Raw genomic sequence first — 12839 nt, 5'->3', positions numbered from 1 at the left:
CTTCTCCAGCTTCCCCAAACTGTGGCTCATTCCCAGGTTTAAATGTCCCGTTCAGGTGCTGGGACTTCCAACAACTCTAGCACACATTCCTTTTAGTAGCACCTTCAATCTTCATTAACTCTTGGTCCTTCTTCCTCATCCCAGTACCACAAGCATTAGGGATCTTGAAATCCATAGTGGTTTTGGCTCTTTGCTATCTCTTTAGTTGTGATTGATTTTTGAACTGAATGTAATCGGAGCTTGGATATGGTATGTGAATAGCAATTACATTGTTTGGCTCTGCTTTACAATATGCCATCAGTGGTTCAGGTAGAATAGAGGGATCACAAGTCAAAGGAATTACCCCTTCCTCCTGATATAGGTCTCCTCGCATGTGATCCTCCCTCATAATACTGGCCCCAGGATCAGGATGAGGTAATGGCTGCCTGCCCCTGGCCACATGAAGAGGCTCATACCAGGGTTTTCGTGATGATTTTGCTGGATTCATCACAGCGGCTTAATTTCATATCAGGCAAAAGAAATGTAAAATTTAAGAGGGCCGAATTCACGGGAATGATACATTTCGTAATCACCTAAAAGAAGAGAGATCGAGTCCCACCATGTTGTATCACTGCATCTGTCCAATGCCTAAAATCCTCCATTAAACAACATTCATTGCTATAATGCCACTGGCAAACATACCTCCGCCTTTTACATCTTTCTATTAGACAATGGGCTGATAGTAGTCAATGGCTGTACTAATTGAGATACCCCGGGAAACTAAACAAACAGAGGAAATGGAGTTGGATCAACGATTGGCTGTTTCTTCATCTAGGCACATCACTAGAAGCTTGTGAAGGACATAAGCATCATTTCCAACCAGAAAGTGTTCATCAGCCTCTATGGACCGTAATACATTTTAAGGAGACGATGAGAGATTACTATTTGGAAGGTGAACCATCTACTAATAGAAGGGGAGTCAGGAAGAGTGATGGCATTCAGAAGGAGTTGCAGGAACTGGTTGTTAGGGAAGCAGGGCAGAGATATGTGTTTGTTTAGTGGATGAACTAAAATCCGTGATCTTACTTAACAACTTTGAAAACCTTGTATTGCTGGTGATACCTTTCTTTACAAAGGAAATCAATAAGAAGCGGGTAGCAACAAGAAAGGGGTGGTTTCAAAACACCTGAATTGGGACAGGAAATGCCCTGTGGCAGGAACAGGTGAACCAGAAAGGAGCAATAGTCTAATTATGGGAAAGAGAAAGGCTTATAAGGAGGCGAAGAATCTCAGGAAACATGAAATTACTAAACATATATGGGAAGAAGTAACTATGAGAGCTAAAGGTAAGTGTCACTTTTATGCAAACCTCACATTAAATGTCCAGGCCTAGATGCAATTCCATCAGACGTATTTAAATCCAATATTGTCATTGTATGTAATGTTTTTAATGTAGTATCCTTAACAAACCAATTTCCTATCAGTTGGAAACGTGTAGTAACTGTCCCAAGGTGTAAGAAGGGGAACAAGGGTCGGCCTGTCTCTTGCATTATATTTCACTCTTGGATGCTTCCTACAAAATGTCGGATGCCTACTTCACACCCATTTACAGGAATCACAGAATAATAATTATATAATGCAGGATACCCAGTTGAGATGTAGGGAGGTCATAGGGAGGTCATTGGTGCTTCTAACCAAGCTCTTAATCGTATGTTAGTGTCCAAGCAATATATCACTTTAAAAAAGGAGATGGTTTATATGGCATTCATGGACCTTTCTACAGCTTTTAATATGGTGGCTCGGAAAAAGCTCTGATTAATCCTCAAAGAGCTGGGGAAACCAGAAGCTTTAGTAGAACTTGCAATCACTTTCCATTCCGACACAGAAGGGGTAGTTATACATAACGGGAAAAGTATGCCAGCCTGTTTAACCACTAGGGGTTTACACCAAGGCTGTGTCCTTGCCCCTATAATTTTAAATGTTCACATGAATGGTGTGCCATGCTACTTAGAATTCTGTGCATAAGATGTAACCCATGTTATTCTTGCCCACACTTAGGTCTATATCATGTGTTTGTTGATTATTTGCACCATTGGGTGGCTGTTTGGTAACCTCTACACTGGGGTCAAGTCCTAAAAATGAATGTGGGGGGCTCATCAACAAACGCAATGGGATGTGATGTCACCAGAAATTAGCATATTAGGGTGAAATATGCACATTTCATTAAATTGGCTTCGCATAACCACCCAAATTGCACAGGACGAATGGCATTTGCTTTTTATAAAATCAACACACACAAAAAAGGATATTTTCTTCAAATAGTGTTTTGGAAAACGTTAAAAAAGTGTGCATGTTTTAAACTCCAAGAACCAATACAAATGTTTTCCCTGGAACTCACAGTACTGAAATGGGACATTTGACCTTCGGCTGTTTGTTGTTTTTCATCAAGCTATATAGTGCAGTGGGGAAGTGTCTGGCCTGCAAGTGTGATGAGTTTGGTTTGATCCCCTTGGTTGACTTTAATTTATAAATTCATACAGGACGTTCAATATTTCTCGAGGGACTGTGTCCACTGTCTGAAAAAAGTGGGTGGACCCCGTCCATCTGCATGTACCCTCAAATTGATCCCTAAAGGGTATTTTCATAAGGTTGCTTAGTCACTGATGGTTATATAATTGTTTGTGCAGCCTGAATGTTTACTGTCTTCTTTTCCCTTCCCAATAGGGATTTTGATTGAGGTGTTCTAGATTCTAATTCATGATTATCGTGTAGGGATTGTTTCTGCATCACAACCATTTCAAGTTCCAAATATTTGATCCTGAGCTTTTCTTAAATAAAGCTGCATAGGAAATAGTAGACTTCCTCTTCTATCTTATTTGGATGCTGCTGCTTTGGGCATTGCACATTTTAATATATATCTGTTCAGCATTCATGACTGAGAGGGAAATGAAAATCAACAGTGCAAAACTATCAATTCTTCTAATAGGCAAAGGTCATTAGAAATGTGGGATGTTATTTGTTGACAATAACCAGGTTTCAGAAAGTCAGATCTGGGATGGTGCTTTATGCAGAAAGGTAGAGAGATTATTCATGTGCATAAACTTGCAACCCTCAGCACAAAAAAAGTAATAGGAAGACTAAGATTGAGCAACCACTTAAAGGCTCCACCAGTTTTAAGATCTCATGAAGCTAAGGCTTTTTAAATTGTTTTCTATATCTGGCGTAAAATGTCCCAGGCCTCATACAGATAATAGAAAATACCTTTTCCCACACATTATTTGAGCTCCCATTGTGCACCTCAGAATATGTGACACACACAGAGATTGGTCTAGAGTACATAGAAGATGCATGTGGTATTGCTCCTCTACTTTCATGATTAGCAACTTGGCAAATCATCAAGTATCTCAATCCAGGGCCATCATTACAGATGGGATATTTTCTGAAAGAGCATATTACCTGGTTAGCACATGTAAAAAAATAAAACAGCTTCTAGATGTATGAAGAACCTAAAACGATAATTTCCTAAGCTTGGGCTGCGGCAACACGAATGCTACTTGAAAAAAGGGTGTGAAGACATGATGAAATAGAAATGCTAAAGCCATCCAACGCTTCATATGCAGCAATGTTATTTAGAATGGTGTTATGCAAATCGCCAACACTTTCTTCGAGTGTGTATAAGATTTAACTTGTTGCATATAAATATGTTCCTGGCAAAGTGGCAAGGCAGTGAATATTAAGAGTGTACTTTCCCCTGCTGCCCAGAAGCAATGAAAATTGCAATCCATGTAACCTTTTCTCCTAGGTCTAAGGATATCAAAGCTCGGATGAACCCACTGTTAAGAACAGCGGCTTCAATCAGTTGAGACCCACACTTGTATATCTGTTATTTATGAGATAGGGTGACTACTTGGATATTAAATCAGTTCATAACAGCTGTGTTTGTTATTATTAGAAATAAATAGAGTTTAGGCTTATGAATTGTAAAATGTCTTTTTGTGACAAGTATGTAGTGCTGAAGTGGTCTTTTATTGTGTTGCATTTATTGTGTTGTTACCTGTGTATGCTAAATGGAATTTACATTTCCTGATAAAAGCATTGAAATTGAATGGAGCGGGCTGGGGATCAAGCACTTTCATCTGTTGACGCATAGACATAGATTTCAATACGTAACTGATCACAAAACACTAGTTCCCATCTTCAGAGGACGGGCTCCACAGCAAACTCCATGTTAGAGAAGTGGACGCTTCAGTTGCCAGGTTACCAGTTTGAACTGGAATAACGCCTATGTGCAAAAAGCATAGCATAGTCAATGGTGAGGGATTACGGGAGTCGTAGTCCAATACATTTGGAAGGCCACAGCTTGCAGGCCCCTGTCATACCAGGATCCTAATGTTCATCCATGACCAAAGCTCACAAGTGAGAAAAGGAATGGTGTCCTGCAACCGATCAGCTGCTTCAAGAGATCGCTGGCACCTCAAGCCAATGGTGCAGCAACTTTCTCCCATTCGCACTCACACTATGGGAAAATGCCAGTTCAGATAGCTTTTTACCTCCGAAATGTGTCCACAATCGTAGAGGCTCTAATTCAAGGGTTGGAGAAGAGAAGAGAGCTCGACAAATGACCACCGTTTCATCACTACTTTGGCAGTCATGGAATAAAATATACCACTATCACCCCATGTGGGGCTGACAAAGGGTTAACAAGATGCTTAAATAAAGTAATCTACGTAGATAGGCATATGGGGCAATTTTACAAACTGGAACTGTACAGATTTTTGACAAATTATCACTTGGCACCAAAATCCTCCACTACGTGGGCTCCAGATACCATGGTCCTCAGCATTTTTACTACAACAACTACATCAGCGTAGAGCTTCGGAATTCCTGCTTAACCTTCTAATAGAGCCATTCAAGAGGTACTATACACAGCACACACATGAGCAGGGGACAAAATCCTAATAAACCAGTCCCAAGAACCAAGGAAAAGAAAGTGGTACATTTGAGCCAGATCCACAGACCATCACCAACACCAAAGGAACAATCGTAACAGCAGGGAATCCATAAGGCTCAATGGCTTGCAGTGGATCACAATTCCAGAGACCAGTGGAATATTCATGGAGGATGTGGGAGCTCCTGGGACATACACACTGACAATGATAATGAACTGATCACTGAATATCCCCTGGTTCAAGCAGACCTGTCGCAAGACGACGTCCCTGAACACCTGGCTTCAGTGTGTCTTGGGAGAGACCATACGTGGTCTGCCACATGAGCCCTCACCCAATGAGAAGTGAGGGATCGATCTACTATGTGTGAGATCACATTGTCCCTCCAATGAGAATGAAGGACTAAGACCTGGGATGCTAAACATATCACACTGAAGGTCAGGTGACTTATGGATGCTGGTTTGGGTTTTTTGATCCACCTTTAACGTTCTGTGTGGAATAACATGCTTTTTCATTGTCGGTACCCACTGCACTACCATGTCACAAACACATACATGCGGGCAACTAAGATGCCATTCCCTTGTGCTGTGCCTCCACTGACAATACAGTATAATGGTAATAGCAGATATCCCGTATGCGATAAGTAGCCAACAATCAGGTTCAGAGTCCAAGCCTCCTCTGCCTCTGCCTCTCTTAGTTCTTAAATGTGAATGTCCCACAATGACGCCTCACAGGCTCCTGGCTTCCATGGCATAACCTGGCCCCACCATTCCCTGTTCTGGCATTTGGAGTCCCTTCAAGCTAGCATGTGTGCAAGACGTAGGGCCTCATTACAGAGATGGCGGTAATGGTTAACGGTCACTGTTAATGGTAACGGTGACCGTTAACCATTACCGCCTTACTACGAGGTCCCTTAGCAGGTTGGTGCTTTAACGCCTGCTTTTTGCAGGCGTTAAAAACCAACCCGCTAAGGGACCTTGGTGCTAATTACGGCACCGCCAAATTGCGGTGCCGTAATTAGCACCTTCCCCATTCCCATTATGCCCTATGGGGCAAAAATGGGAATGGGGAAGGGCAGTGGTGGAAGGGGGAATTACCGCCCCGCCATCCTTGGAATGGGGCGGTAATTCCCCTTTCCACCAAGGTGGTGCCGGTATTTTACCGGCATGGACCAAGGTGCTATTAGCACCTTGGTCCATTGGCTAATACCGCCATCCGTGTAATGAGGCCCATAGTCCATCTGGCAAAGTCCAGAGCTGGCAAACAAGCCAATGTTGTCAGCAAGTTCTTGGGAATTGCTAATTACTTAATAATAATGAATGTTTATATAGTGCTTCACGTTTGACCCCCTTCTAACCCTGTCATAACTGACCGTATTTGTACCCACTTTAATTGTACTTAGTTCACTGATCCAGGAGGGACGAGGGCCTGCGTCGGCCCTGATGTGTGATCCGATCCTGACAAGTGGAGGCCAAAGTGAGATGAGCACTTAACTAGCGAGATATCCACCTGTATATAGTGGTAATTAACCACTTTTATGAACTGATTATTAGACACCCCAGGTGAGGAACTGTCGCTCAATGCATTTCAAACCCACTTGCTTAATGTTATTTAAATATTAATTTACTATGAAAACTTTGCAAGGCAGGAAATACTGTCGTTATTAGAAAAAGGCAAAACAACAACACAAACAGTCCTGCAATGATGACAGGTTTACCATTTCCAAGCACGACACCTCGAGCAGTCCTGGTATTTGCTAAGAATTGCATGTTGGATCTTGTAGTTTCGTTTTTCCCATTGTAAGAAGGCACCTAAAGCACTCTGGGGGAAAAAAAGGACTGGCTCGAGGAGCATTTTGTGGGGAAGAAAAAGCACTGTCTGGAGGAGCCAAGAATGGAAGTGGCAACGTGGCAGCTATGCCAATTCATATTTTGGGTTGCACACTGCGCCCCTTCAGCACACAACTCTAAAGTAGACGCCTACTAGTTAAAACCAGACTTACCTTTGTGCAAAACCTTCAAGCCCATTGTCAGAAGCTTAAGCATCGATTGGGTCTGTGTCTTGGCGCCACTCCCGTCCTTAGAGAAGGGCGTAACACGATGGGATTCTGTGCATATGGTTTCTGACAGGAGTCCATCCTTAAAGCTCTGCATACACTCCATCTTGGATTCCAGGATCTGCTGCTGGGGCTGAAAATGACATAGTGTTATAAGGTGGAGCTGAGCCGGCGCTCTGCTATCTCCATTGCACGACATTACGCTAGTGTGGTAGGACACAGGAAAGAGGTCCCTGAACACCACTACATGCATGTAAAACATTGACCAACATGAAGACAACATGAAAGACAGCATAAAAGTAACATGCATTCAGGTTCTCCTCTTCTATGGAGCTTGCTGTGGGCTGTAGGTGAAACTGCAAACTTCATCCGCTCCGGTTCATTAGATTTACATTTCTGTTTTTAAAGCTGAGAAGTGGCACAATCCCATTGGAAAATGCTTTGTAAATCAGGTCTCAAAATGCGACAGACATGGTGGCAATTTCAGCAAGCACCATTGGTACTGCCATGCAGAAACGGCCACCCAAAAAAAAAACTGCAGTCTGCTGTCACTTTTGAGGCACCTTCCAATGTATATAGCGATGTGAGCAAAGCCGAGCAGCCCCTAAGCACCCCATTCTGTGATAAGGAGGTTGATCATAAATATGATAGTGTCACATTGAAAGGTATATTACATATGTGCTGGCCTGCTTTAGAATTCAAGCACCAGCACGCAGTACTTGTGAGCCCTTTAATGAAATAACAATTACAGCAGCAGACAAAAGAACTATGGAGACTGAGGAGAAATATATCCACGGCCATCCACAGTAAAGATACATCCAGCTGCAGATAACCAATAGAGGCATACAGATATTCCTGAGAATCCTATTGTTCAGACAAAAGAACTATGGGGAATGAGGAGAAATATATCCACGGCCATCCACAGTAAAGATACATCCAGCTACAGATAACCAATAGAGGCATACAGATATTCCTGAGAATCCTATTATTCAGACAAAAGAACTATGGGGAATGAGAAGAAATATATCCACGGCCATCCACAGTAAAGATACATCCAGCTACAGATAACCAATAGAGGCATACAGATATTCCTGAGAATCCTATTATTCAGACAAAAGAACTATGGGGAATGAGAAGAAATATATCCACGGCGATCCACAGTAAAGATACATCCAGCTACAGATAACCAATAGAGGCATACAGATATTTATTAGAATCCTATTATTCAGACAAAAGAACTATGGGGAATGAGGAGAAATATATCCACGGCCATCCACAGTAAAGATACATCCAGCTGCAGATAACCAATAGAGGCATACAGATATTCCTGAGAATCCTATTATTCAGACAAAAGAACTATGGGGAATGAGGAGAAATATATCCACGGCCATCCACAGTAAAGATACATCCAGCTGCAGATAACCAATAGAGGCATACAGATATTCCTGAGAATCCTATTATTCAGACAAAAGAACTATGGAGACTGAGGCGAAATATATCCACAGCCATCCACAGTAAAGATACATCCAGCTACAGATAACCAATAGAGGCATACAGATATTTATTAGAATCCTATTATTCAGACAAAAGAACTATGGGGAATAAGGAGAAATATATCCACGGCCATCCACAATAAAGATACATCCAGCTACAGATAACCAATAGAGGCATACAGATATTCCTGAGAATCCTATTATTCAGACAAAAGAACTATGGGGAATGAGGAGAAATATATCCACGGCCATCCACAGTAAAGATACATCCAGCTACAGATAACCGATAGAGGCATACAGATATTCCTGAGAATCCTATTATTCAGACAAAAGAACTATGGGGAATGAGGAGAAATATATCCACAGCCATCCACAGTAAAGATATATCCAGCTACAGATAACCAATAGAGGCATACAGATACTTATTAGAATCCTATTATTAATTTGCTTTAAAATGTGAAGAGCCAGAGACCTGGAGCAGACAGAATGAGCATAGCAATTCTTTCTACAAAATGAACTCGCCCGTATTGTTTGACATACATTTGACCATTAGAAATGCACATGCACCACAGCAGGCAGTCAATGCATGGTAGCCGGGAAAGTCAGTTCTGTACTTTTCATTTCTGAAAACTTCAATACAAACTGTGCCATTTTCCACATGCCTGATCAGAACTAGATCAGGATTCTAAAATCTCAGTAGAGTAGACATGTGTCCCTTTATATAATATTCTATGTGACTACACACTCCTGACTGATATTGATCAAGACTCCTGACTTGTATAAGAGATGAGGACGTCTACGTCGTATACGTACACGAAATGCAACGGGATATGCAATACGAATCCTTGTCCAGGAGCAGGAAAGGAGCCAGTAGTCACATATAGGCACAGCAAAGGATATTCATATTTATAAATATATAATTCGCAGAGCAAAGGATTTGGCCTATAGAATGGAGTGCAGGCATTCCCAAGTCATATAACTATGCAGCCACGTGGCCAACTCCACTGGAGAGACCCTATGCTACAAGCACAGTTTCACATGACTACAATATGCTTGAGAACATGTAAAACATGCCAGCAAGATCACCAGTTCTCAAAATGCGGCTCACGCATTGAACTAGAACTTTGTCAAAAGCACTGTCAGACCTTTATCAAACTGAAGTTGTTTTGATCTTCTGCTATTATCCAGCAGGATCTCTTTGAACTGCAAATGCTATTCGAGAGATACAACCACGAAATCACAGCAAGGACACTGAGGAATTGCGGACTTAAATGCAAACCACATGAACTAGCCTGTGCAAGCACATGGCAATCACAATTGGGGGCCTTCTCTGAAGATAGCAGCTCCATCAAAACATTAGAACAAAGCATTTCCAGTGACATTGCAGATGGGTGGGTTTGTATGTGAGGATTTTAGAGTCAAAATGTAGAGATCCTCTGGAACTGCTGAACCCCCAGAGATCCTTGTAATAAGAAACAAACTGTACAAGCACATTTGGTGCAAGATACTTCTAGAATCCATGTTACATATATTACTTTGAGATGTGTAATGTAGGGCCACTTAAGAGGCAACGTGCTGTTATTGTGATAAGAAGTATGGACTGATCGTTATTTGGCAGAATTGCTAGCAAAAGATCAGATCAATTAACAATGATGGGGGATACTGGGCTGGGTATCGGCACACAGCGGTTCGTACTAAAGATTATGGATCCAGAAATATGCCGCTGCCCCCTCATGGCCAGAATTGAGATGAACCTTGAACATGAGACAATGAACTGCTATCTCTGGCCAAAATGAGAGTGAGCAAATAGCCGTGGAAGAAAGCACACCTGTGACAGCCAACACAAATGAAGGTCAACATGTATCCCTCCAGGACGAAAGGCGTACAGTAGCCATCTGATGGATGCTGTGATGAATGGCAAATGTGCAGATCAGGCCAAAGGTCAAGTGCACAGTGGCCATGATCAATTGATATGCAGTTATGGAGATGCTCTCCCAGCAAAGGTGAAGGTATCAATATCTTTTGAAGGAGCTAATGAAGCTTCACCCGTGGTAAGAGAAGAGGACCAGTTTGATGATCAAATATTTCATAATTTTATCATTCGATACATGATCCTTTGTTAACAGAGGGGAAATCAGTCCTGATGAACGCTGATGAATAACTTGTGCACTGATAATCTGCTAATTGGAAGCCTTTATGTCAACTTTTGGACTGGGATGCATTCTTCTTTTTGAAATTTTCCATACTTAATCTAGAATTTAAAATGGACGTCTAGAAAAGGTAATATTCTTTTCAAGTTAATGCAATTGCCAAGAGGAAAGATTGATCAGAATAAATTAGTAGATTATGGATTGGGCAGCAAATATGTGGGGGGCGGGGGGTATTGCATATACACAGAGTGATCTGCTTCTGGCTGTCCATAGATATTTAATTAGAAATGTTACTCTAGCAAACATGGTGCTCTGCATTGTAAAACCACTATGTTGTATTTGTTAGCCATCCACTCACGGCTGGTATTGGGTATACGGTTTAGAAGGTGGGACCTTTCCTTGTTTCTGGTGTCAGGCTGTGTACACTTAAGCTGGCGAGGAGACCGGTGAACTTGAGAGAATTCGGAGAGTCCTATCTCGACAGTGCCGCACGCCCACTGTTTTGTCTTGAACAAGGACTATATGGCAGAGTCTCTTGAAAAGACTACCGGTTGGCTCGTGTGCACCTTAGCGTGAGCTGTTTATCTTCCTTGCTGCATATACTAGGAACATGCTTACCATCTGCTACAGACTTTCAGCCTGATAAACCGGATACATGGAAACCCTGAGAACTGGCTTTATTGTCCAGAAGAAAAGCCAAGGATTTGTTGTGTTCCTTCCCATATGTTTTTATTTATTTATTTATGGTTTTGATGAGGGCAATCCTGGCCCTAGCAAAGGCAGAGCACGGTTCAAGAAGTGGGGTGCTGGGAAGAGCAAGCAGATCCTTGGGAGGACGTCAGACTCATAAATTAACTTATTCTGCAGTCTCTCAGGGTGATGTGAGATTGCATACAAAATGGTAATTACTATAAATATGAACAAATACCAGGCCGTATAATAATAAATGTATGACTGGCAAAGCCAAATAATATGTACAAGTGATGGGTTTGGGTAGCAGATACAGCAGCATAAATAAATACATCACTTTCGGTGGTGCTTTTGGACTTAGGTTAGACCCCCCCCCACCCATCCAATAGGGCATAATGAAGCAAACACCAATATGGATGGTACAGATAACAAGCGTTTTAATGAGTAATAATGGCCGTGGCACTGGATCACCTGAAGCGCTAATGATATTTTTCTGACAGGAGAATTGGAGATTTACGACATGATCACTGCTGACTATTTAGATGGATCACAGGGTTCAATCCAGATGGAGTTTATGAGGGCTGTATCGAAGGGTGGGCCGGGAGCCAAAGGTGGCCCTTGAAGTGGTTTTCAAAGTGACTTTATCACGCAGCGTGGGAGAGAAATGTAGCAAGCAATGGCCATCCCACGATTTTTGTCTGCCTATTTTATGATCTTAAAACGATTTGCTGAGTGGCAGCATGATGAGCCAATTTGAGTTTGAGGTGTATCCTATGAATAGACTCCTGTTTTGTTTGTTTTTCTCAAAGTATAGGGTGGTTAGGGAGCCTGATGTTTGCTGTGGCGCAGCATCTTTCCCCTGTGCACATGGAATCAATGACCAAATTGAATGGCCTTATTGTGGTCATTGACATAAGGAAGTTACATCATCCTGCTTCTTTGTATTATGTCACCGACTTCCACAGAGCTAGAGAGGAAAGCATTAACATATTTTGGGTTCACTCCAAGTGCACCTTTTTTAGATTTCTGACCATGTTTCATTGCTTTTCAGAGGGTGACCGGGCTGTGATGGTTATGTTACGGGGCATCCAGAGGAGTCAGAAAAATGGATTAGCAAAGGGTCCTGGAACTGGGAGCGAACTCGTTTATGAGACTATGACATCTAGGAATGATCAGTAATCATAGGTACATTGGGTGTAACTTTGCGTCCGTTCATTGACTCTAAGCAATGCCATCAACGTCCATAGAGGTAGCAATGAACTGTCTTACCAATGGAAAATGAAGTCCCCGGGTAGGTTCTCTTCAGATGAATCGACAAACTATCTGCTAATGTATATGCTTAGAGAGATTTCTATGAATAATTTCTAGATTTGGAGGATGAAGGATTTCCCTTACGTTGACTTAAAACACAGACCTTTGAAAGCTCCAGACGTGGACCCCTTGCGCACTGCTCTTAGAGAGACACAGCTTCACCTAACTGATGAGGCCCAACTAGGCTGAAATACGTGTATGGGGTTGCTGTGGT

General features: G+C 42.1%; 1 protein-coding gene across 2 annotated transcripts in view; it reads right to left on the bottom strand.

The window, feature by feature from the left end:
- Window positions 1-12839, bottom strand: part of LOC138569646 (uncharacterized) — a 1436407-nt gene that overhangs the window by 1264233 nt on the left and 159335 nt on the right. For both annotated transcript variants that reach the window (XM_069647797.1, XM_069647798.1), the window contains exon 7: window positions 6928-7114. In XM_069647797.1, the coding sequence (XP_069503898.1) occupies window positions 6928-7114 (187 nt within the window). The remainder of the gene's footprint in view (window positions 1-6927; window positions 7115-12839) is intronic.

Source organism: Ambystoma mexicanum, chromosome 2q (assembly GCF_040938575.1).
Source record: "Ambystoma mexicanum isolate Mex_15411 chromosome 2q, UKY_AmexF1_1, whole genome shotgun sequence".
NCBI lineage: Eukaryota > Metazoa > Chordata > Amphibia > Caudata > Ambystomatidae > Ambystoma > Ambystoma mexicanum.
This window is presented reverse-complemented; position numbering and strand designations above follow the sequence as displayed.